This window comes from Callithrix jacchus, chromosome 21 (genome assembly GCF_049354715.1).
Source record: "Callithrix jacchus isolate 240 chromosome 21, calJac240_pri, whole genome shotgun sequence".
NCBI lineage: Eukaryota > Metazoa > Chordata > Mammalia > Primates > Cebidae > Callithrix > Callithrix jacchus.
The window spans coordinates 6,056,715-6,081,691 of NC_133522.1; the positions used below are offsets into that span (position 1 = coordinate 6,056,715).

General features: G+C 36.4%; 1 protein-coding gene across 4 annotated transcripts in view; it reads right to left on the bottom strand.

Moving 5' to 3' along the window:
* The window catches only part of EPHA3 (EPH receptor A3), a 384,770-nt gene that overhangs the window by 72,221 nt on the left and 287,572 nt on the right, over positions 1 to 24,977 (bottom strand). For 2 of the 4 annotated variants that reach the window (XM_078358560.1, XM_002761290.6), the window contains 2 exons: positions 8,520 to 8,644; positions 4,971 to 5,130 (listed from right to left, as the gene is read on the bottom strand). In XM_078358560.1, coding sequence (XP_078214686.1) covers positions 4,971 to 5,130; positions 8,520 to 8,644 — 285 coding nt within the window. Of the gene's footprint in view, positions 1 to 4,970; positions 5,134 to 8,519; positions 8,645 to 24,977 lie in introns of all 4 variants that reach the window. The other 2 variants (XM_078358558.1, XM_008986446.4) reach the window with 1 other exon arrangement.

Genomic DNA, 24,977 nt, shown 5'->3' on the forward strand with positions numbered 1-24,977 from the left:
ATGACTTCAGAGACTATCTAAAGCACATAAATGAATCAGATCATTTTTATTGCTAAAATTAGTAAATAATGTAATAGTGATGTTACATAAGTGTCTAATAATTTAACATAATTGATAGCTATTACATTTCTTACAAATTCAATTTGATTCTTTTTTTCTTTTCCCTGTTTCCAGTCATTTGCATTTTACTTCATCCTACACAGAGTGCTGGCTTTCTCTCTCAAAAGAGAGATTTGGGGCTCATTCTTTTGAGTCAGAACTCCTGCATTTATACTTATTTGCTGTGTGACATAATTTCGTTGTTTGAGAATTAAATGAGTTAATACTACTAAAACACTTACAGTAACATTAAATACTCATTAAATGTTACAAATATTTATATTATTTCCCTGATGAAAATGTTGCAAAAGTACTCTATTTCCTACAAAATTATAGATGATGAATGCCAAATTTTTATGCAGAAATTTATCTATGTAATGATTTCATTCTTTTGTCTGGCTTCCTTTATATCCCCTAATAATAGGGTCCAAGAGAGTAAGATTGCAGCACTTTTACTCTTTAAAAACAACAAATAATGAGGGTGTAAGGCGTCCGGGAGTGCTAATTTAATTATCCCTGGGGCTGCCTTCTTCACGGCCATATCCAATGCAGTCCTCTGATTTTAAAACTCGACTTTATTCCATAGATTGTTATTCCGGAAATTCTTCAGATGTTCAAATCATGGACTATTTGTTTAACTACAGCACACACGCAGTGAGTACCTGCTGTATGAGGCTATATGAGGTAAGATTTTAAGCACTTTACAAATAACGCATTTAATCAACAGGAAAACCTCATGAGTTATTCACATGATCTCCCCCAATTTCCAGATAGCAAAACTAAGTCGTGGAGACTTGAAATGGCTTGTCAAGTTCACTCTAACAGTGCTCCTCTGCTCTAACGTGTTTGCTCCTAACTCCCACTTTATCCCTGGTTTTCTTGTGCACAAATCACACTCCACAGCTTTAGTTTTTCCCAACTGAGGATTTCCAAACAGTTGGACTCCCTGCTTTTCCAAACATGACTTAATGCCTGTACTTCTCACGTCGGTGACGCTGCCTCCACGCTACGAAAACCCTTTCACTCTTTTGTGTCATATTCCATGCTTTCTATGGGTGTCTCAATGTGGGTTTGATTTGCATTTCTCTAATGACGAGTAATGATGAGTTTTTTTCATATGTTTGTTGGCTGCATAAATGTCTTCTTTTGAGAAGTGTCTGCTAATATCCTTTGCCCACTTTTTCATGGAGTTGTTTTGTTTTTTTCTTGTAAATTTGTTGAAGTTCTTTTTTTTTCATGTGCAATACTTGCAGTGGGTCAACACTTCAAAACTTGGTGATTCTAGGTTTGTCGCTCCCCTGACTAGATATGCAAACTTAGAAAAAAGCACATAAGCTCTGTATGTTAGGTGATGTATACAAGGAAATAATGGTATCTGAATGGCTTACAGAACAGAATCAAATGAAATGTTTCTCATCCTGCTTTATATACTGCCACATAGAAACATGGATCCTGGAATCAATGTATCCCTTGCCAATTGTGTGACTTTGGAAAACTTCCTTAGCCTCTCTATGCCTTAGTTTCTTCATCTGTAAAATGAAGGTGATAATAAATATAGAGCACTGACATACAAAAACAAGATATTTTAGAGCACTCAGAAAAAATATGTGGTCTACTCCGCCTCCATCTCTTCTCTATGAAATTCAGAAAATATTATCTAGATTCTAGCTCAAAATACCTTGTGTTCTACTAAGAAATATGCATGCATGTCATGAATGAGAATTCTTATGTAATTAAAAAATTAAAGCCGGTTGGGTGCAGTGGCTCACGACTATAATTCCAGTAATTTTGGAGGCGGAGGCATTCGAATTACTTGATGTCAGTTGTTCGAGATCAGCCTGACCAACATGGTGAAACCCCATTTCTACTAAAAATAAAAAAAAAATAGCTGGGTGTTGTGGCACAAGCCTGTTATACCAGCTACAGAATCAGTTGAATCTGGGAGACAGATCTTGTAGGGAGCAGAGATCGCACCAATGCACTCCAGCCTCAGTGACAGAGCAAGACTCAGTCTCAAAAAGAATAAATAAATACATAAATTGAATAAAATTAAATTAAAACTAGAGAAAAAAATGAAACTGTTGAATACAAACATAATTCTTTTGCCTATTTTAAAAAAAATCAACATATAAAAAATAAGATTCTTATTAAATACTTAGAGTATTTAGGAATGTGTCATTTTGATTAATAAAAATAGTAATAGTGAGACAAAATTTTTTTTTGTCTTTTACCTCCTAAGACAAAAGGGATTTCTTTTCTCATTTATATTTAAAATCTGGAAATATTATGGTGAAATAGCAAAAGTAAATTAACTTTTCTTTAAAACGTGTAACTCATACTTTTTAAATAAATGAGGAAGGAGAAAACAGCTCATATTTTTTCATTCTTTTTTCTCTTCTCTCTCTCAATCAATGGAAGCATTTCTAATCAAAACTTACTTGGCAAAAATCCCAAGACCCTGCAGTTTTCAAATGAGATATTTATTAAACCTCAGACACCAAAGCCGCATTAGAAGTTTATGCATAAATGCTACCACAGCAATATCTGTGATAAATCTGGAACTACATTAGAATTTTAAAATATATTGCTTTTGCAAATTTACTTATCAGAGAGGGTTAAGTGTGAAGACCATGTAAAACTAGAGGGATGTTTCCAAGTATGAATAAGAAGTGTTTATCTAGTAGTGATCTGAGGCTTTGCCTGATTTCCACCACAGGATACAATAAAATTGGCTTTTGCTACTTCTATTATTTTGGGTCTCTCCTGATAAATCAAATATAGATTTTGTTATTGCTTTTATTTCAAATATTCATTTAAGTCCAGCACTTTGGAAGGTGAGGCAGATGGATCACCCAGAGGTCAGGAGTTTGAGACCAGCCTGACCAACATAGTGAAACCCCATCTGTACTAAAAATACCAAAAAAAAAAAAAAAAAAAAAATCAGCAGGACTTGGTGGCATGCAGCTGTAGTCGCAGCTACGCAGGAGGTCAAGACAGGAGAATTGCTTGAATCTGAGAGGCAGAGGTTGTAGTGAGCGGAGATCCTACCATTGCACTCCACCAGCCTGGGTGACAGAGCAGGACTCGGTCTCAAAAAAAAAAACAAAAAATTGAGAAAAGTTAATCTGTAATCATTTGAAAAATAGAAACCTTCTTTGTACCAATTAGCATTTGCAAAAAGTCTTAGAAGTACTAGTATTAAGTTACGCTTAGGTTTTATATTGGGTCATCTAGAGTTTTTAATGTGTCTTAAACCCTGCTGGCACTTGCATTTCCATACTATTTCATGTATTGTTTCTAATATCCTCTGAGAGTGTTTTCTCCATACTCATTTTATCGTGACTGTGACAAGAGTTAAGAATAGATTTATGTATTTGAGGATGGCAGCTTTCCTTTGAGTAGAACTGTCGTGGTGCAGCTGAGAGCAGATGATTACCAAAAACATTAGCATCTCAATACCTGGTGGGATTTACAGCTCCTTATTGCAGGCAGCGTTTCTAATTATCTGACAGAATATATGTCATAAAATACTTATTCCAGCATGAGTAAACTTGATGGAGTAAATACTGTATAACTAGAATGATTTTTATATTTTAGGTCAATCCTGAATGTTTTTATCAGTTATCAAATTTGGACACAAAAATGCACGAATAACAATGAGATTTTATGTCAGAAACAAACTATCTAGAAGATGGTAACTACAGGTGTCAGGGAAAAAGGGTAAATGAGAATGGTCAGAAGCTTATGATGTAAAGTGTTACTTTTTCAGATGAAGCTCTGTAGAGTGTTAAGCTTTGTCAGACCCTTCCTGGATAATCTATTTCTAAAGGGTGTGCATTTTTGCTCATCCTTCTAGGTTATTTTACAACTGTGAATTTAAGTTGTAGAAAGCCAATAGTGAGATATATATATAATTTTTCCTTTAACAAAATAACACTTATTTACTAGAAATACAACTGGTTTGTGCTCTGTAGGAAAGATGACCTCAATCATTACATTTATTAACCCAACTGGATATTAACCAGTTTGGAATATATTAGCACATTTTTAACATATTATGACTGCTTAAACACACACACACAGATACACACACATACACACACACAGTTATGTATCCGTTCGTCAAGATTTTCTTAGAATGGGTTTTAATCTCTTACTAATCTGCTGATTATTTAATAAGTTAAATAAAATCATTAACTTGTATTCATTTTATGTTAGTGCCATAGACATAATTTTACCTTTTTGAAAATTATATTTTATCAAAGGGCTTTTTAAAGTATGAAGAAAATTCATCTGAAAAAAGAAAAGTTACTGGGAAAATGCTTACCAGTTTTAGGACAATTTTAGCCAAATTTGGGGTTAAAGGAACAGGCTATCCAAATTACTTGTGAACGTGAATAAAGTGACAAAACACATTTTAGAAAATCCTTATTCTCTATGTGATATGCTATTAAATGTGCTAAGGATTAAAACAAAATTAAGATTCTCATGGATCAGCAAGTTCCTTTTTTGTAGTTCACTAAATCATGCAATGAACCTAGAATATCTGCAATGAAAGGCACTGAAAGTGTGTTACGATATTAAATAATGTTCCTCTAAAGCAATTTACAGCTAACAAAAAACCAGAAGCATTTCAAACATTAGAATATGTTTGATTTGTGCAAGAGAAAAAAAGAAACACAAAATGTACGCCCACATAAACACAAATACTGTATACAGACATGAGGCTCTGCAAATTGCTAAATGTCCCAAGCAATAAACCTTAAATGCATCACATTTGGTTAAGACTTAGAGATAATGAGAATAAGTGATCAGACATCTTTCGCAAGACCCCTACCCTCTCCTCTAAACTACACTGAAATGATACATACAATCGGGACTGGTTTCAAACTCAAACTTGCGGCTGTTCGTCCCATATCCAGCGGCTGTTCGGGCTCGGATTTGGAATACGTATGCTGTGTCAGGCTTGAGGCCACTGATGGTAACATTTGTGGCTCTTGCTCTCAGAATGGTATAACTTGTCTCTTGTTCCTGCTTTGAGGTCAGAAAAAAATATCATGTTAAAATCAAATCTTTATAATGCTTTAAAATGGTAAACAGTGAACCACTCAAACCTGATTCTTTTGTATTTTACCACAGATAGGATGGATTTAAAAAGTCATGTCCATTATTTCAATTATTTTATTCTATGAATGCAACATAGGCTTTTTTTTTTTTTTTTCCTGATGGAGTCTCACTCTGTTGCCCAGGCTGGAGTACAGTGGCACGAACTTGGCTTACCAAAACCTCCACCTCCCAGGTTCAAGCAATTCTACTGCCTCAGCCTCCCAAGTAGCTGGGACTACAGGTGTGCGCCATCATGCCCAGCTAGTTTTTGTATTCTTAGTAGAGACAGGGTTTTGCCATGTTGGCCAGTCTGGTCTTGAACTCCTGACCTCAGGTGATCCACATGTCTTAGGCTCCCAAAGTGCTGGGTGCTCACAAGCGTGAGTCACTGTGCCCAACCCAACAGAGGCATTTCTAAAAGACAAAAATATTACAGAATTTCCTAAATTCAGTATTATGATTTCTGCCCTGCACATAAAGCAGGAAAAGGTTGGCTTTATTCTAACTAACTAGTGAATATGTGAGGGAAGATATTTCTCTTCAAAGTCAAGGCTGAGAGAAAGCTTCAATCTAATTCCAATAATAAACTCACAAAGAAGAAAATATCCCTTTGAATGAAACCTAAACGGTGTTAGGGAAAAATGGCACCCACACAAATACAATGGAATTTCTAGAGCGTTCCTATGAGGATTGCTATATTTATTCTGAAGCAGAACATTTTTCTATTAACCTTAAAATATTAAGCATAAAAAGGTTTTATATGTAGTTCTACATTAATTATTTTTAGCATAACTGTATTTGTGCTGTATTTAATTTAAGTCACTGTGGTTTGGTAGAGACAAAAATCTCCAGATCGAAGGCTAGAAATATCTCCCAACAAGGATCTCCCCTAGGAGATTAACATCGTACATTAAATTCACTGCACATTTTAGTGGTCTCTTCGTGTCGATCCTTGTTCACAAAAATTGAATTTATGCAGAATTGTGTTTTTTTTTTCTGACAGATATTATTATACACAGAGCTCCTATGGGGAACCTGATTTCAAGCAATGGTACAATGTGCCTGCACCTAGGGTAGGGTCTGGAGTGGCTAACATGAAACACTGTAGATCCCCAAACAAAACTAGATTGAATAGTACAGAGAACATGTCATGCACTACAGACACCAAAGAGAGCTAGACTTTGTGGAGCTTAAATCCTAGAGAACCTTTCTAAATCTTACCAAGCATACTGTAAACATTTAGAATTAATTTTTAAATGTAGGTATATAACATGCAAATACGTATTTATATGAATATGTATTTTAAATAATATTACAGATATGTATGCATCAGAAAATATTTAGGAAATAATCAATACATTCGGCCATTTTGTTCCTGCATTGGTTAATATTGTTTAAAAGTAATGGCCAGGCGTGATGGCCGACACCTGTAATCCCAGTACTTTTGGAAGCCGAGGTGGGTGGATCATCTGAGTCCGCAGTTCAAGACAAGACTGACCAATATGGTGAAACCCTGTCTCTACTAAAAATACAAAATTAGCCAGGCCTGGTGGCACATGCTTGTATTTGGGAGGCTGAGGCAGGAGAATTGCTTGAACCTGGGAGGTGGAGGTTGCAGTGATTCAAGATGGTGCCATTGCACTCCAGTCTAGGCAACAAAAGTGAAACTCCATCTCAAAAAAAAAAAATAAATAAATGATTGTTGCATTTGTTGAAGGAGTTTGAAATAAGGCAAAATTTCAAATTTTCCCAAAATGTTTGTGAAAGGTATGAATGTGTACAATTAAACTTTGAGGTCGGCCTCATAGATCTAAATGTTAGGTGTTCTCCCAGTTCTGAAATCTCGTTTAAACTGAAACACATCCAATGATGATTTGATTTTTTTTAATTTTGTGGCATCATTTATGAACATGAATTCTTATCTCTGCCCATTCTATCTTGCCACACTTCTGAAAATAGATCACAATCATGTGAATATTTGATTTTACCACAGTAGAGGACTGAAAGCTAAGACAAAACTTATTTCTACTATAATTTTGGAACAATGAAGTTTATTTGGCACCAATATTTTTTAACGCAAAAGACATACCTATCTCTGTAAGAAAGACTGAAAAAAAATGACATTATGCTTGAGAAATACATTAACTTCAAGCAAGAAAATAACTACATAATGCAAAACAATGTTTCTACATCATGCATTTTGCACAGTTGATTATATATGCCAATAATTCTCATAACAATCTATTCTCATGTAGAAAAAGGTACCTGATATAGGGAGAGACATACTAAAGCAGGACTTACGGCTGCCACAATTCAAAACAGAGTCCTAATATTTATTAGTGGTGAGGCTGTGGGAAATTTACATAATGTCAGCTTCAGTTTTCTTATTTGTAAGAACTTACCGTCCTACTTTCATAAGGTTATTATACAGCTCAAACTTAAGTAACATCCACAGAAATATTCTGTAAATATAAACCGCTATATAAATGTGCAATTTGCATTGAATTCATTTTCACACACTTTATAAACTGGAGCAGATAGACAAATAGCTGGTGTTCACTTTAATGGCTGTGAAACCAGCTATAATTCTAAGATTTAAACATATCTTGCCGTTAAATTTTACCATCATTTATAAGCAGGAAAAAAATGAATTACTTAGAATTATGGAATACTGCCCACTCAATTCAGGGCGAAATAACCACATACCTTTTTTAAAAAAATAATTTTTAAATTTGGGGTAAAAATAACCATGTTCCTGTTTTCTCAACGATTGTATTACCAAGCCACAACTTTATGTCAGGCAAATTTATCCATCCACCCCCACCCTTTTAAATTTCCTTCTAGAGTCAAGAAAGCTTTTTATCATCAGTTAAATAATACAATTTTTTATTACTAGCACAATGTTTCTATTTGTATTGAACAAAATGCTTGTGACTGTGGAGGTCAGAAAATGCTTGAGGCAATGAAGTAAAAAAAATAGTTCACATATAGACTAAGAAATCACAATGAGGTAGTTGGGCTTGAAGGGGTCTTGGTGTAAAAGGATATAAATGTAAGGGCTATTGCCCCCCTCACTAACTGGATTGAGTTGGCAGTGGCATCTTTGATGTTGCTTATTGCTGTAGAATAAGGGGTATTCAGCAAGATGCTTTCTAAACCTTCCTCTACCAATAATCAAAAGGGTCACGTGGCCACGGTTCTTTACAGCGTTCTACCATTTACCAGCAATGACACTGGTTTCTTTGAAAGAGCGCAGCTCATGAGTAAACAGCCTCTTTCCTACACAGCGCAATCCTGCAACGTTGTCTCCCCACCTTTTCATAGTATTTGACCTCGTAGTCCAATATGATCCCATTAGGGTGTTCAGGTTCTTGCCAGGACAAAGAGATGCTATTTCTGGATGTCCGATCTTTCTTAATCGTCAGGACAGGCGACGGAGCTGCAAAGAGAGGATGGGAGGGAAAGGTGGAAGGAAGCAAGTTAATGGGTTGGAAAGGGTGGCGAGTGAAACAGAGAGAAAGAAGAGAATATACAAATGGAGTCTCTCATTGTTCCAATTTTTGGCCGGAAAGCACTATTTCCATTTCCAAGGCTCTTGAGTATTAATCTGGCCCCATATCCAGGCTCAACAGCTGGATTATAACCCTGGTACATGCAGGCCTCGGGAAAATGAGCTGGGATTCTCTGCTGCTGGTGGACTAGCGGCAAGTGAGCAGATGTTTTCAATCTGCTACTATAATGTAAGCAATGAAATATATTTGATATATTAAAAAAAGAACAAAACATCAGGACTACCTATTCGTTATAATGTTGCAAAGTTATTAATGCCAGATTCTTCAGCTCATTGATAACATTTTCATACGCAGCTCTGCAAGAGGTGCATATGAAATCCATTATGCACAAGGAGTCCCATGGTATCCATAGGTAATAATAATATTTAGCGTATTGTAAAATAGATATGATTTAGGACATATTACAGTAGGTCTTGACTTCTGACAAAAATCTCTTGAATACAAAAAAAAAAAAAAGGAAACAAGTCTTCTACATTTTTGTTTCTTAAATAAAATGTAAAAAAATTTAATGAAACATATCAAGGAAATGACTGCTATATGTGTTACAATTACCTAGACATGTTTTGAAATGTCTTATTTGATGGTGATTCTACATTTGCTGCATTTTGCTAAGCATTATCGAAAGTATGGGATATGAATAAAAAAGCCATCTGTCTGGATCAGATATCATAGGGTCAAATTCATTTCTAACTGAAGATTGAATACATTTTAAGTGATTTCCTTCTTCAAATCCTCCCATTAAAAAGAAAAATGTCCACTATTGTCAAACTACTTCTGCTTTCAAATCTGAAACTTGGTTCACCAGCCAATCAAAACGTCTCACTGCAGTTCAGTGGTCCCCTGTCTTAATGGAGTGCAGCAAAATCAACTACAAACACACCACAAACAAAAACTCAGGAATCTTCAGATGCATTAACTGTTGAACGGTTTTTGTTGTTAGAGAACTTATTTTGACATAGATTTTTCTCAGATCAAGGACGATAGGAACCCCATGCATTTGTACTGCCCACAAGTTAGTGGAAGTTGCACGTTTGTTGATGCTTCTGATTATCACAGGATGACATTTGCATCTGACCTAACGTTCCAACTGTTCCTGTCTATAAATGCTTTTCATGTCGATTCTTCGCCTATAATAGGAACTTTCATGATGCTTGCCTTGTGCCATTTCAGAGAAAACTGTACACCAAAAGATACAATCTATTCCAAAATTTTCCACCCACTTGTTTTTATGTTTGTAAGATCTTATAGGAACTCTTCTCTAATTAAAGCATGGATTGGACTGGGAATGATGACTTAATCTTTCGTTTTTTTTTTCCTTCTTTTGAGTCAGAGTCTTGTCCTTGTGGCCCAGGCTAGAGTGTAGTGATGTGATCTCCATTCACTGCAGCCTCTACCTCCCAGGCTAAAGCAATCCTGGCTTAGCCTCCCGAGTAGCTGAGATTACAGGATTGTGCCACCACTATCAGCATTTTTCAAAGTTATTTGTAGTGACAAGGTTTTGTCATGTTGTCCTAGCTGACCTTGAACTCCTGGGCTCAAGTGATTCTCCCTGCTAGGCCTCTCGAAGTGCTAGGATTACAGAGGTAAACCACTATGCTTGACCTGACTTAATCTTTTGCCAAGGAAAAATGTAGGGTTTACTTTTCTGATGAAAAACTACATTCATTTTCTTATCAACTCTTTGTTCCCATTTAACATCTTTTCACATAAATTAACATCCTTTACCTTTCATTGTTGATTCATCATCTGTTCAATAATCCTCTATTTTAGTCTCTAAATAGGTTTCATCCCCACAACCCTACAATTTGCTCTCTAACATCGATTTAAAGTAAAAGATAAGTTATTTTTCCTATAATTTAGTTAAAGCTGTATAAACATATTCAATATTTATACATGTATTGCTGAATTATAAAGAGATATGTGGATTGTTAAAAAATATTTTACTTTTACTTACTTTAATAGTTAGAAAAATCAATTCATTATCCAATCACTAATTTAAAAAAAATTGCAACCCCAATGTCTTTGGACTCAAATTTTGCATTTTCTACAATGAGGAAATCCTACTAATTTTTCTTCTGAAGTAAATCCATTAGTGGAGTCACATTTAATATGTGTTTCAAGAGTATTTCAAGAAGCTTGATGTTGGAACACTTTCTGTTAGATTCATGCACTCCTGCATTTAATTTGAATACCACCATGAAACCTTCGTTATTTTCCTAGTGGTTGAAATTCATTTCCAAAAAGTTTTGAAAATAACCAGGTACAGCATCCCTCCTTTAAGAAGAGTGAGAAAATAATTCACTTCAAAGAACAATTGCGATGAGGATGGCATTAACTTTTTAATGAAAGCTTTGTGGGCTGTTTTGAGGGTCTATCCAAATTTTACTACTTCTGCACTGGGCAGGACTTTGTAACTGTTGAATTTCTTCAAAGTTCCTTGAGCAAGCTACAGGACCCCGTCGGACTGTAATAAATCGCCTTTTGTAATTCCACACTTACTTAAGTAAAGGCAATTGCTTGAAGCTTGTGCCATCGCTCTGTTAAATGAACCTTTTCTGATTGCTGCTTTCAGGCCCCTGGTAAGTCATTTGTTCTGCTCTTTTAATACACGCCCCTTGTGCTGGCTGCATTTCAGCAAAGTTCAATTCAGCGCACCACCCAGACGCCCACTACTTTTAGGCAATGCTCATCAATCCTTCAATGTTAATATTAATTAACAGAAATTGTTTTTCTTTCTCCTGATAAATAATGTGGACATAATTAAACATAATGGAGAAAGAGACAAATTCTAGGCATCCATTGTATTAATGCGTTTAAAAAGTTTTTTAGAACACTTTTTAATTCATGTTTTGAAGTGTAATTTATTTTATGTGCCGTACAATTTAGAATATTAATGATAAGCAATAATACAAATTATGTTTTTCATTAATTTTCAGATATCAAAAAGTAATTTGTTCAATTAACTAATTTGCAAATCTATAGTAATTCTTTAAATCAATATTTTTCTGTGTAAAAATTATGATATTGCAATGTACACTGTAAGACAGATTTATTTCATTTTCATTCTTCTATTTTTTAAATTTGCAATTTGAGAGAACGGAGGGTAATGGTCATACAAAATAGAAAACAAAACAGAACAGAACAACCTCTCCACTTCCTTCAGGCTGGAGCACTGCGGAAAGCTACAGGAGACATTAGGAAGGAAGAGAAAGCTCAGGGATTATTATTATTATTATTATTTTTTTTTTTTGGCAAAAACTCTGGTATATATGCTAAAATCGCAATTGCCAGTAAATGGCCTGATGGCCTAGGTTTTCTGTGTCGTGGTTTTTTTTTTTTTTTTCTTTGATACAGAGTTTCGCTCTTGTCACCCAGGCTGGAGTGCAATGGAGCAATCTCAGCTCAATGCAATCTCTGCCTCCAGGTTTCAAGAGATTTTCCTGCCTCAGCTTCCAAAGTAACTGAGATTATAGAAGTGCACCACCATGCCCACGTAATTTTTGTATTTTTAGCAGAGACAGGGTTTTCACCATGTTGGCCAGGCTGGTCTCAAACTCCCGACCTCAGGTGATCCACCCATCTTAGTCTCTCAAAGTGTTGGGGTTACAGGAGTGAGCCAACGTGCCTGGCTGGATTTTTAATTTTTTGACTCTTATAAACCCTAAATGGCAGATTAGTAAAATGCTTCTCTTATTAAGGAAAGAAGTTGATGACAGAATAGGATGCCGAGAAATCGGTGCAGGCATTGATGCAGGTTAGCAAATAGTTTTGTTGAACAACAAATGTAGAAACTGGTAAAAATAAAATTTAAACAGTACAAAGGTAATAATTTTTAGGAAATTTAAAGTAATGTCTGGAATGCAAAATACATTTTTTGTTGTATTGGTGTTTAAGAGAGGGAGATCATATTGATAGTAGATCTTTAGCTTTTGCTATTCTAGTTACAGCTGATACACGTGTCCTTTGTAAAACCATAAAGGAGATGTGGCCTGGCGCGGTGGCTCACGCCTGTAATCCCAGCACTTTGGGAGGCCGAGGCGGGTGGATCACGAGGTCAAGAGATCGAGACCATCCTGGTCAACATGGTGAAACCCCGTCTCTACTAAAAATACAAAAATTAGCTGGGCATGGTGGCGGGTACCTGTAATCCCAGCTACTCGGGAGGCTGAGGCAGGAGAATTGCCTGAACCCAGGAGGCGGAGGTTGCGGTGAGCCGAGATCACGCCATTGCACTCCAGCCTGGATAACAAGAGTGAAACTCCGTCTCAAAAAAAAAAAAAAAAAAAAAGAGAGAGATGTAATATACTTTGTAAAGCGACATTGATCACATTTAACTTAAATATTTCTAAAAAGAATACAAATACAGGAGAAAAATAGTTAAGACTGAGAAGAAGAAGGTAGCTCACGTATTACACAGTGACCATCCTCCATGAAGCTTCTCTGGACTTACACAGTACTACTGAAACTCCCCAGCACTGCCGGCACTAAGGAATTCTTAACTGTGTAACAGTGGAATCGCATGATGCTTTCAATCCATTCTTCTTTCAAGTTTTTCTTTGGTCATGACATAAAAGTAGACAGATATTTTAACTGTATGTAATCTAGTAATATGTGTTTTATAAAAGCTGATACAAAAGTGCTTTTCAGGTTGCCTCAATTATTAACTATAAGAGTAGTACTTCGGGTGAGAAACAGAGAAGAACTTTTTCTAAAAGATTGTTTCTTCATGTATTTGAAGTACAGAAGCAAGGTTTTTGCACATTGTAACGTACGTCATTGACTACATTCATGAAATAATAGAAACACAGATTACAAAGGAAAAGCAAAAATGTTAGCTAGAAAATGTCTCCTTGTGAAGGTATTTGGTTAGGGACTGGGATAGCATCCTTCACAATTTGTGTTAGAATTACACTTGACACGTGTGTGCCAGATCTAGTGACAGACATGGAAGGGGTTCTATATTTTAACGATGGTGTTTTAAAATCTACATTGCCATTGTCCTGCAGCTAAATTATGATCCTTCCTTAGAATCAGGAAGTGAAACCTTCAAAATTCAGCTCCTAAAGGATCTGGTGTGCTTCGTTTGTTTTTATTGGGATCTTCCTCTTTCTAGATCTGGGAATTTCTAATGAACCTCTGAGGTATCTCTGTGGTTTAGAGATTGGACAAGTTAAAGTAATAACAAAAAGGGCTCGGCATTTCTCTTCTAAGTGAGCCAAAGCTTTTAGAAATTATCTCCCTGGGAAAATACATGCAGTAAATGGTCGAAAGACTTTTCCTTTGAATCAGACATGACTTTAAAAGCATTTGTCCCTTATTTTTCTTTGCCTTTCGTTACAGTGCCTACTGAGGACCATTTTCTTCTCAGTGTTTTCGGAAGTGAATACTTGTATTAAATCCAGAAACACTCTTGGGTTTGATTTAGCATAATCATTCAGAGCTTAATGTTCTCCCCCTCACCATTCCTCCACTGATTTCCCCAAACCTGGTGTTCAGGTTTTCTATTTCAGCTACAAAGCCTCATCAATTTGCAGTGTATCCAGTTCAAAATCTCAGAATTATACTTTACATTTTCTCCCTAACTCATAGTGCAGCTTGCCAATCAGCTCCACCTTCTGAAAGCTGATCAATTTGCTACTTTTCCACTCTTGGTTTGGTTCAAACCCTTGTCATTTACCACCTGCATTGGATTCCATGCCTCTCAGCTGAATATTTTCAGAACTTCAACTTTCTATACATTTTGATGATTAGTATTTTATAAAGCAAATGAAACATTGACTCCCCTCTCTTTTAAAATTGTATAATTTCAAATCTAGAGTTTCTAAAATGTTAAGCAAATAATGATCTCCAACAGAAAGGTCTGGAGATCTGTATTTTTAAGAAGATGACAGCAGTAAACTCTTAGGATGAAAAAGAGTTGGGAAACTTTGGACTACAGTAGGATACAAAGTTTGAAATTCATTTCATTGTTATTTTATGTTCCTCACAAGACTGCAACATACATACCAGCTTTGTCATTTATTGCCCTCCATTCAAAGCTAAAATTCTAAAGACAATTCTTTTTTCAATTATTTGTGTATGTTGTACTCTGTGACTGCGACACTAGATCGCTTTCATTTCCACCTGGAAAACTGCTTCTCCCACTCATTATTCTTCAAAATCCTTTGCTAATATAATTCCCTCATAAAGTTTCTCCTGAGTCCCTTACACAAGAATCAGCTCCGTCCTCTGGCCTTTTGTAGTGTAGTTACTCATTCTCCTATTATTTAGCCCACAGCATCGTGTTGTAATTACATCATTTGCTTACAGTATGTCTTCCCACAAGACTGTATGTCTCTCAGAGTCTTAGGTGCCTAGCCTAGTGCCTGATTTGCATAAATCTAGCCGTGAAATTTGGTTAGCCTTGCAATAAAGTATACAGCATATTTGTGGCTGATTCCTCTAAAAAATACATCTTATTTAACTCCTGATTTTAAATAATGAAATTAAAACAAAAATGGCAATTAACATGTGCTTAGAAGAGAGACTACTCTCTACAAATTTATGCTCTTCAAATTTTATAGTAAAGAGAAAAGTAATTTTCTCAACAGAAGTAATGGTGTTGGGAGAAAAATTTTCTAAGACATAATACACTAAAAACAAATTTTGACCAGAATTTCCTCTTCTGAATTTTGGATTACAGTATACACAAGACTTAGTCTTTCCTGAAGCCTAAAACTCCAAAATTTTAATCCTTGAAATTTAAAGATCTAAAGTAGCTTTAAAGGCTGGAGAATTTTGTTACAATTTATTATCTTATCCTTTTCTCAGCATGGAGAAATAAAAAATGTAATGATGAAAGAAGTGTTCATTTCTTAGTCATTTATTGCATAAATTCAGCAAAATAAAATCTTACTTTTCACTTTAGCAATTAATCCACACATTTCTTTTTATAAAAATATAGTCTTCTTTTAATATCCTCCAGTATCCTCACAGAGTTAGAGCAATCTTCATATATGTGATATATGTGATATGGTTCTGAAAATCTAGAGAATAATCATAGATTTCTAAATATAATGCTTCAGTGTGAAAGAGGTTATATTAGTTCATTCTCATGCTGCTAGACAGAACTGCTTGAGACTGGGTAATTTATAAATGAAAGAGGATTAATTGACACATTTCCTCAGAGCTGAGGAGCCCTCAAGAAACTTATGATCATGGTGGAAGGAGAAGCAAACCCTTCCTTCTTCACATGGCAGCAGCAAGGAGAATGCAGAGTGAAGTGATGGGGAAACCCTTATAAAACTATCAGATCTCATGAGAACTGACTCACTATCATGAAAATGGCATGAGGGTATCTGTCTTCATGACTCAATTGCCTCCCACTGGTGGGTCCCTCCCAGGACCCATGGGGATTATAGAAATTATAATTCAAGATGAGATTTGGGTGGGGACACAGAGCTCAACCATATCATTCTACCCAACCCCTCCCAAACTCATGTCTTCACATTTCAAAACACAATAATGCCCTTCCAATGGTCCCCAAAGTCTTAACTCAGTCCAGCATTACCCCAAAAGCTCAAATTCAAAGTCTCATGTGAAACAAGGCTCTGCCTATGAGCCTGTAAAATCAAAAGCAAGTCACTTACTTCCCAGATTCAATGAGGGTACAGCCACTAGGTAAATATACCCATTCCAAATGGGAGAAGATGGCTAAAGCAAAGGGCTACAGGCCAACCGAATTCCAAAATCTAAAGAGGTAATAATTAAATCTTAAAGCTCTGAAATAATCTCCTTTGGCTCCATGTCTCACTTCCAATTCATGCTGATGCAAGAGGAAGGCTCCCAGAGCCTTGGGTTTGGCAGGGTCCAGCCCCCTCCCGGTTGCTTTCATGGACTGGTTTTGAGTGTCTGTAGCTTTTCCAGGTGCAATCTGTCCATGACCCATTATTCTGGGGAATAATAAGGATAGGAGCCTTCTTCTCACAGCTTCACTAGGCAGTGCCTCACGAGGGACCCCACATTTCTCTACTGCGCTGCCCTAGCAGAGGTCTCCATGAGGGAGACCAAACCTCTTCCTGGACATCCAGGCATTTCCAAATATCCTCGGAAACGTAGGTGGAGGTTCCCAAACCTTAGTTCATGACTTCTGTGCACCTGCAGACTCAACACTACCAAGAGGAAGAGAAAGCTGCCAAGATCTGGGATTGCACCATCTGAAGCCATGGCCCAAGCTGTACCTTGGCCCCTTTTAGCCACCGCTGAAGCAGATGGGACACAAGGCAACAAGTCCCAAAGCTGCACACAGCAGAGGGGCCCTTGGCCCAGCCTGCAGAGCCATTTTTCCCTCATAGGCCTCCTGGCCTGTCAAGAACATTTTTGACATGCCCCGGAGATATTTTTCCCATTGTCTTGGCAATTAATGTTTGGCTCCTCATTACTTATGCAAATATATGCACTCAGCTTGAATTTTTCCCCCCAAAATGAGTTTTTATTTTCTACTCCAACAGGCTGCAAATTTTCCTAACTTTAATTCACTGCTTCCTCTTGAATGCTTTGCTACTAAGAAATTTGTTCCACCAGGTACCCTAAATTATCTCTCTCAATTTTGAAATTCTGCAGATCTCTAGGGCAGGGGCAAAATGCCACCAGACTCTTTGCTAAACTATAAAAAGAGTCCCCTTTATTCCAGTTGCCAGCAAGTTCCTCATCTCCAGCTGAGACCACCTCAGCCTGGTCATCGCTGTTCATATCACTAACAATATTGGCTGAAGCCATTTAACAAGTCTCTAGGAAATTCCAAACTTTCCCACATTTTTCTGTCTTCCAAGTTCTGAAAGTCTCTTGGAAATTCTAAACTATCCCATATTTTCCTGTTTTCTTCTGAGCCTTCCAATCTGCTCTTACTTCAGCCTGTTTCCCAGTTCCAAAGTCGCTTCCACATTTTCGGGTATCCTTATAGGAATACCCCACTCCCTGTGATACCAATTTACTATATTAGTCCACTCTCACATTAGTGCTATAAAGAGCTACCCAAGTAGGTAATTTATGTTTTTAAAAAGAGGGTTAATTGATTCAGTTTCTCCAGGCTAGGGAGGCCTCAGGAAACTTACAATTAGGGCAGAAGGAGAAGCAAGTATGTCCTTCTTCACATGGCAGCAAGAAGTGGAAGTGTCAAGCAAAAGGGGAAATAGCTCCTTATAAAGCCATCAGATTTTGTGAGAACTCACTATCACAAGAACAGCATGAGGGTAACTGCCTCCATAATTCAATACCTCCCACCGAGTCTCTTTCATGACATGTGGGAGACTACAATTCCAGGTGAAATTTGGGTGGGGACACAGAGCCAAGCCACAACAGAGGTTAATACTGATAAACAGCAATACTTAAAACTCATATTGTCCACTTGAAGTTGAAGTTGATTAATCTCTAAAATAAGAAAATATATGGTAGGAAATAATACATACAGAGTAAATAATACTTTTTTCATAATGAAATCATTTTAGAAAATGCAGTATAAAAGCAAACCTATCATAAAATACTGTGATTCTTAGAGGAGGTTTATAGGTATAATATTTATATTTATTTGTGTGTGTGTGTGCACCTGTGTGTATAATCAGTATGTTTTAGAAAAAAACATCCTTGGATTTGCCAGAATGTTCTACAATATCTTATATCTTTGCTGGAATGTTCTATAATATTCTCATCTCTTTAGGTCTTTTAGAGGGCTGTGAGCACATGCAACACCTTTGCAGCTTGTGCATCTAGTGTCCCCTGCCCTAGAACATCCACACATTGGTATATAAGGTGATGAGAATGATGGTTACTTATCTAAATATTTGTGTCTGTGTGTATTTATGTGCGTCTTTCAGCCTAGTGCTTATTCTTCACACACATCATGTGACGCTGCTAAAGGATCTGTGGTCTTTTACTCTAAACATGAGACAACTGAAATTCAGCCCATATATGACATTCTTTCTTTTTTCACCAATTGTACCTGCAGCACAAAATGTCCTCAAAATGGCTAGACATATATGGCATTTAGCTTTGTGAATTTTTAAAAGGAAATATTCTTACTTTTATGTCTGAAAAATATATGCTTCACACCTCTGTTTGTCTGAGCCTAAATGTTTTAAAAAAATAAATTTCAGAGACTATATGAACAATCCATAGGGAGAAGATCAAATCTTTCTTCCCAGAGAGCCAAAAAATTTTCGCCAAATTCCTAAATTCAGTAAGTTTCTGTCTTTAACTTTCCAGAAAATATAGCTTAGCTTTGAGAGTGAAAAAATATGTCAAACTGGCTTTTTCAATCTTGGGCAAGAAAATTAACTTTGATGGAATTTTAAAAGCCCATGTCCCCATCCAGTGCAGGATTGCTTTAGATAACATCCCCTGTTTGTTGTCTTAATTCATTTGTTTCCACAAAATTAAGACGACAAAGTAGAAACTTTATAACTACAGGTGATAATCAAAATTGAAATGACTAAATAAGAAACCTTAGACAAAATTAGATAGCATCTTATACAACTTTTTAGTATGTACAATAAACCACATTTATCTCAGCATAGATGGCTCCAAATTTGAGGAGGGACAGCTATTGAACGTATGTGGTTTATGAAAATGTGGTATTTAAAATGATTCTATAAAATCAAGCCATAATAAATGCAGAACGAATTTCAGATGAGAAGTAGGCTGGCACACTGTGGTGTTTTGTTTCTTGTTTCTGTTTGTTCTAAAGTGCTGCTGAAGTCATAAGTCTGTTCTGACTGAGGGTCACTCAGGGCTAGAACCGCCATGTTCCAGCACAAGGCAGGTGGAGGCTGCCAGAGTTCTCTGTGGAGCTTCTGAAAAAGGGTTTGCTCCCTTGCAGTTAGCTGCAAAAGTTGAGAGATGTAACCTAAATGTATCTTTAGTTCAAGAAAGTACTGACGTTTGCCCACCCTCCATTCTAGCAGACAATGGTAAGAAAACTATTCGGAAAGGCTGTTCTTAGGTTATTTGGCTTATGTGCCCAAGCAGTAGGATAGAAGGGGTAAAACAAAATTCTATTATATTATGTTATATTCAGACACTGAACAAAATATGTACTGGCCTTAATCTTTTATTGGCAAACTACAGCTGTAGAGTGGAAGCGAACAGCAGAGAATACTCTACAGCAATAGCAATAATCTATCTCATGATTGGGGGTATATGTTTGCCAAAGGCCACTGACTTTCACACTTATGAATAGAATAATTTGCTGTATGTTTTACTCAATTTTAAAAGAAGTAAAACATACAGTTTATATTATTAGATAACAGTATATCGATATGTTAACTTAAGCTGAATATTTTCTTATTTTCCGTATTCCTGATGCTCTGGCATCTGAGGCCTCACTAACTGGGGAGAAACTGCCTCTTCTAGGGATACTCAATTCTTACAGATAGCAAATGTTAGTACAGAACACGTCTTTCATATACAAACTAACGAATCCAGAGCCTTTTCTCTGAAACACCTCCTTCTGGCTCTTACTCTCCAGCAAGAAATATTCCTCTTCTAATCATGTCAGGGTTAGGTACCAGATCACTAGAGACAGTCCCTATGCCTCAGAGCCAACTGAAATTATTCAAGCAAGCCAGCCCCCAGCCTGTTTGTCTTTCTAATAAAACTACAATAAAGGCTTCCATCCATGCTTTTCCCTTGCTCTCTCTGCCTCCTGAGTGACCCTGGTGCTTCTGTTTGTGGCATTATGTGACACGGAACATTTTTTTTTTCAGATGGAGCTTTTGCTCTGTTGCTGAGGCTGGAGTGCAATGGCACAATCTCAGCTCACAGCAGCCTCCACTTCCTTGGTTCAATGCCTCAGCCTACCAAGTAGCTAGGATTACAGGCACCTGCCATCATGCCTGACTAATTTTTGTATTTCTAGTAGAGACAAGGCTTCACCATGTTGGCCAGGCTGGTCTTGAACTCTTTATGATCCTCCTGCCTTGGCTTCTCAAAATGTAAGGATTACAGGTGTGAGCCACCATGCTTGGCCACATTCTTTATTTTTTAGTGACAAACTTCTGATCTGTTGACCTCACCATACCTGAATTACAATAAAACATACATTTAAAGCAATTACAGTAGAGAAATATCATCTAGAAGCTTTTTCAAGAAAGAAAAATAAATCTGCTTGACAGAGAGGTAATAAGCTATTAGAAGAAATACCTGGCTGTTTGGCATGTATGCAATCTGGCTGTAATTTTATTTTCTCACTCTTTAAACCCAGAGACTTTGTTGTAATCTGTTTGGGCTACTATAAAAATACTACAAACTGAACAGCTTATAAACAATGGCTATTTCTTACAATTGTGGAGAGTACAAGGTCAAAATGAAGGTGCCAGCAGATTTGGTGTCTGGTGAGGGTCTATTTTCTGATTCATAGATTGAGCATTCTAACTACATCTTCACATGAGGGAAGGAAAAGGCCATTCATTATAATGGAAGGAGCCTTCGTTATAAGAGCACTAATCCCATAATGGCTGTAATCTCATAACCTAATTGTCTTCTTTCCAAGGGCCCACCTCTTTTATTTTATTTTTATTTTTATTTTTATTTTTTTGAGACAAAGTCTTACTCTGTCACTCAGGCTGGAATGCTGTCATACAATCTTGGCTCATTGCAACCTCAGTCTCCTGGGTTCAAGTGATTTTCATGCTTCAGCCTCTCAAGTAGATGGAACTACAGGCATGTGTCATCATGCCAGGCTAATTTTTGTGTTTTGAGTAGTGATGGGGTTTCACCATATTGGCCAGACTGGTCTTGAACTCCTGGCCTCAAGTTATCCACCCATCTGAGCCTCGCAAAGTGCTGGGATTACAGGTGTTAGCCATAATGATTGTTTTCAATGTATAAATTTGGAGAGGACAGAAACATTCAAATTGTGAAAAACCTCTATGATTCAGAATTTAACGTTTAACTTATACACAGGTTTAAAACCAGCCTGTAGTAGCTTTGGTTAAAATGCTACAACTATTAGCTGGGTGGGATAGCAGGCACCTGTAATCCCAGCTACTCAGGAGGCTGAGGCAGGAGAATCGCTTGAACCCACAAAGCAGAGGTTGCAGTGAGCCAAGATTGCACCACTGCACTCTAGCTTCGGCAACAAAGCAAAACTTCACCTCCAAATAAAAAAAAAAATGGTATCGCCGATTAAGATATTTAAAGAGCAGGTATTCTTACACTTACAGGTCTACTATGTGGGGCTCTGTGTATCTGCTGATTAGCCCCTGTGATTTTAGTCAGCTTACACTGTTAGATGGTTATACTAAATTATAAGCCAAAATTCTTTTCTAGAACTACCTACTCTTGGTTGATACTGTTGAGGCCCAAAATAAATAATTTGATTTAGTCTAGGCTGGCTCCATTCATTTGTATAAGAAAAGAAAATGGGGGCACCGTTATACCAGACCAGAGTTATCAAAGGTGTCATATACAAACCCTGTTGAGGTAGAATCGTTAGGGGTCTGTGTGACAAATAATAAACTGCTAACTTTAATTGACGATCCAAATTTGAAACATCCATGAAAACACACAGACACATGCACATATACCTTTTTATGGGTTGAACTGTGGCTCCATAATAACTTCCTTCTGAACTTCTTAGGTGAGTGAGAAAGAAATTGATTTACTCCCACAGGAATGAATGTCTTGTCCTTATACATAGCACATGCCTGAGTGAGTAACCATTGCTTAACTCTACATTGCTATATGACTCATGAGTTTTCAAAGGGAATTATCTCTCCTCAACTTTTTTTTAATATGGTGGACACCATAGAAGTAGGCATTGCATCAAAATATTATTCATCGTGTGTGGAAACAGGAAATAAAACTGTTGCTTAACATACAGCCTAAAGATCCCTAGCCCATATGGCTTGTATGTGCCTGGCAACCCTACCCAACGTGTGACGGAAGCTAATTGAAGCAGAAAGAGAGGTTGATTCCTTCCTTTAAGGAGGCAAAATCCTAAACCTCCCATAACAGAAAACTTATGAAGTCTATTCAAATATTTGGAAATCAGATTTTGGAAATTAGCTCAGAGCTATCCAATTTACTCACATATAAAAATACTCATTGGCTTGAAAAAAATGGGACAATATAGTATTTCAGAAAATAAGAACAATTTTGATTGGTCACTATATACAATGTAAAACATTGAGATTACCATGAAATCTTTCTGAGAAGCCCTGGTTCCATGTTACCATGATACCAGAAACTTATCTGTAGCATAGGCATTCTCTTAAAGAGCAGTCTTTATTTTATAACTTGGATGAAATCAGCTAAAAATGTAAGTATAATAGGAGAAAGTGAAATGCACTTGACAATTGTAACTGGAATCCTAATGTGCACTCTACTCCTCCTCCAAGTATACATCCCAAACCCACTACCAAATTGCAATTAAAATTTAACCAATTAAGTACTACAAAAAGAGATTGTGTTTATTAATTTTTTCTAGTTTAGCTCTCTGAAGGGTGCAGGTGGGGAATATGCTAACTTGGATGTGTTTGCATATTTATACAAAGTAAACACTAGCAGAGACAGAGTCTCCAAAAGCAATCATGCCTGCAAAATTTCTCTTTTGGCTGTAAAATTGCATTGTCTATGCTTGCATTCACTAATATTTCTCAGTCTCTTTTTATCTCAGACAAATTTACTCTTTCTCTGCCCCATATTACTTGATTAAGAACTGCAAAAATTTATGGCAATAAATAACTTTATACCTCACAAACAGATATTTTTAAAAATCTAAGCAGAAAGCAAAGGGGAAATCGCAGAGGCAGATGACCTGCTGCTTAATTTCCATGATGCTTGTGACTTGACCTCTTTAGTTCCAGGCACAGGATTAATTTATCTGAAGAATTTCTGTCAAGTAACTTTTCAGATAGCCGTAAATTTGGAGCAATTATATTTCTTAAGTCCATTCAATAAGTGCATTGCATCAATACTTATTTTTGCCATTATGAATAGTTTACATAATTGATCTCAGAATTTTGAGAACTGATTAACGGACTGATTTTTATACATACAATAAAAATTTTAGCACATTAGAAGAAATATCCTTAGGTTGCTCAATTTTTGGATTTCATAAGTAGAGCTAAAAAGAAAATCATGCAGGTACAAATATAGCAATATTTGTTTCTTTCAAGGCTCTGGCTTTCAATCCAATGTATGTATTTAGGTTCTAATTTTTAACCTCAGTAGCTAATCGAAAATTGTTATTAGCCTATTTAGAACAAGTGTTCTCAGACACAGCTGTGAAGTCCTATTTTACAGGGAGAAACTACATTTTACCGAATGTGTGAAAAAAATCTAAACATTATTTAAAAGCTCGTGAAGTATACTTATGCCTTTTCTATGATGAGTTTTATTTGTAAAAAACGAAATTCCATCTAATAATTCTCAAATTAGAATTGACATGAGAAACAGTTAAAAATGCAATGATGAGTTTATCATCATTATTAATGAGGTGAAAAAGCATCTAAAGCTGGTCAATGGGGATGTGGCATGAGTCAATCAAGTAACTAAAAATTACTGAATTGTTCATTTGAAACAAATGGATTTCATGAGATGTAAATAAATCTCAATACGCTTATTTTTAATAAAAGAATAACCTGCAGTAAAAAGTGGTACATGTGGTTTACCATAATTAAGGGGTAGGTGAATTAATTTTATAGCTCTAAATGATTTTAAATATTTTCTATCGTGTTCCATATTTTTTTCTAATTTTCAGAGGCATTTGTTAAAAAAAGACCTGCCTGAAACTATTATATAAGCATTATTATAAAGTGCTGCTGGCCTCATCTGTCGGATTTCTTCTGGAATTGAAAAACAATAAGCCAAGAATCATTATTATTCACATTGCACAGTCTGTGGTTTAGCTTTGCAAACATGCTTTTCAAGTTAAATTTCCTTCAAAATGCACCTAACTACACACACACAAAAAAAAAAAAAAAAAAAAAAGAGGGGGAAATGCTAGAGGCAAAACAAACTTGAAGTTCACGAAGTCTGGTAGTGTATTTTCCAAATTGACTGGGTTTTGTTACCTTTTACATTCTAGAGTGGTTCGCAGTCGGTTTTCATATATGCAGTTATGAATCTATGTTACCCCTTGCGTTCCTGTGTGGCTAAGTGTGGTACTTTCACTCCTGTGTGGCTGTGTGGTACTTTCACTCCTGCGTGGCTGTGTGGTACTTT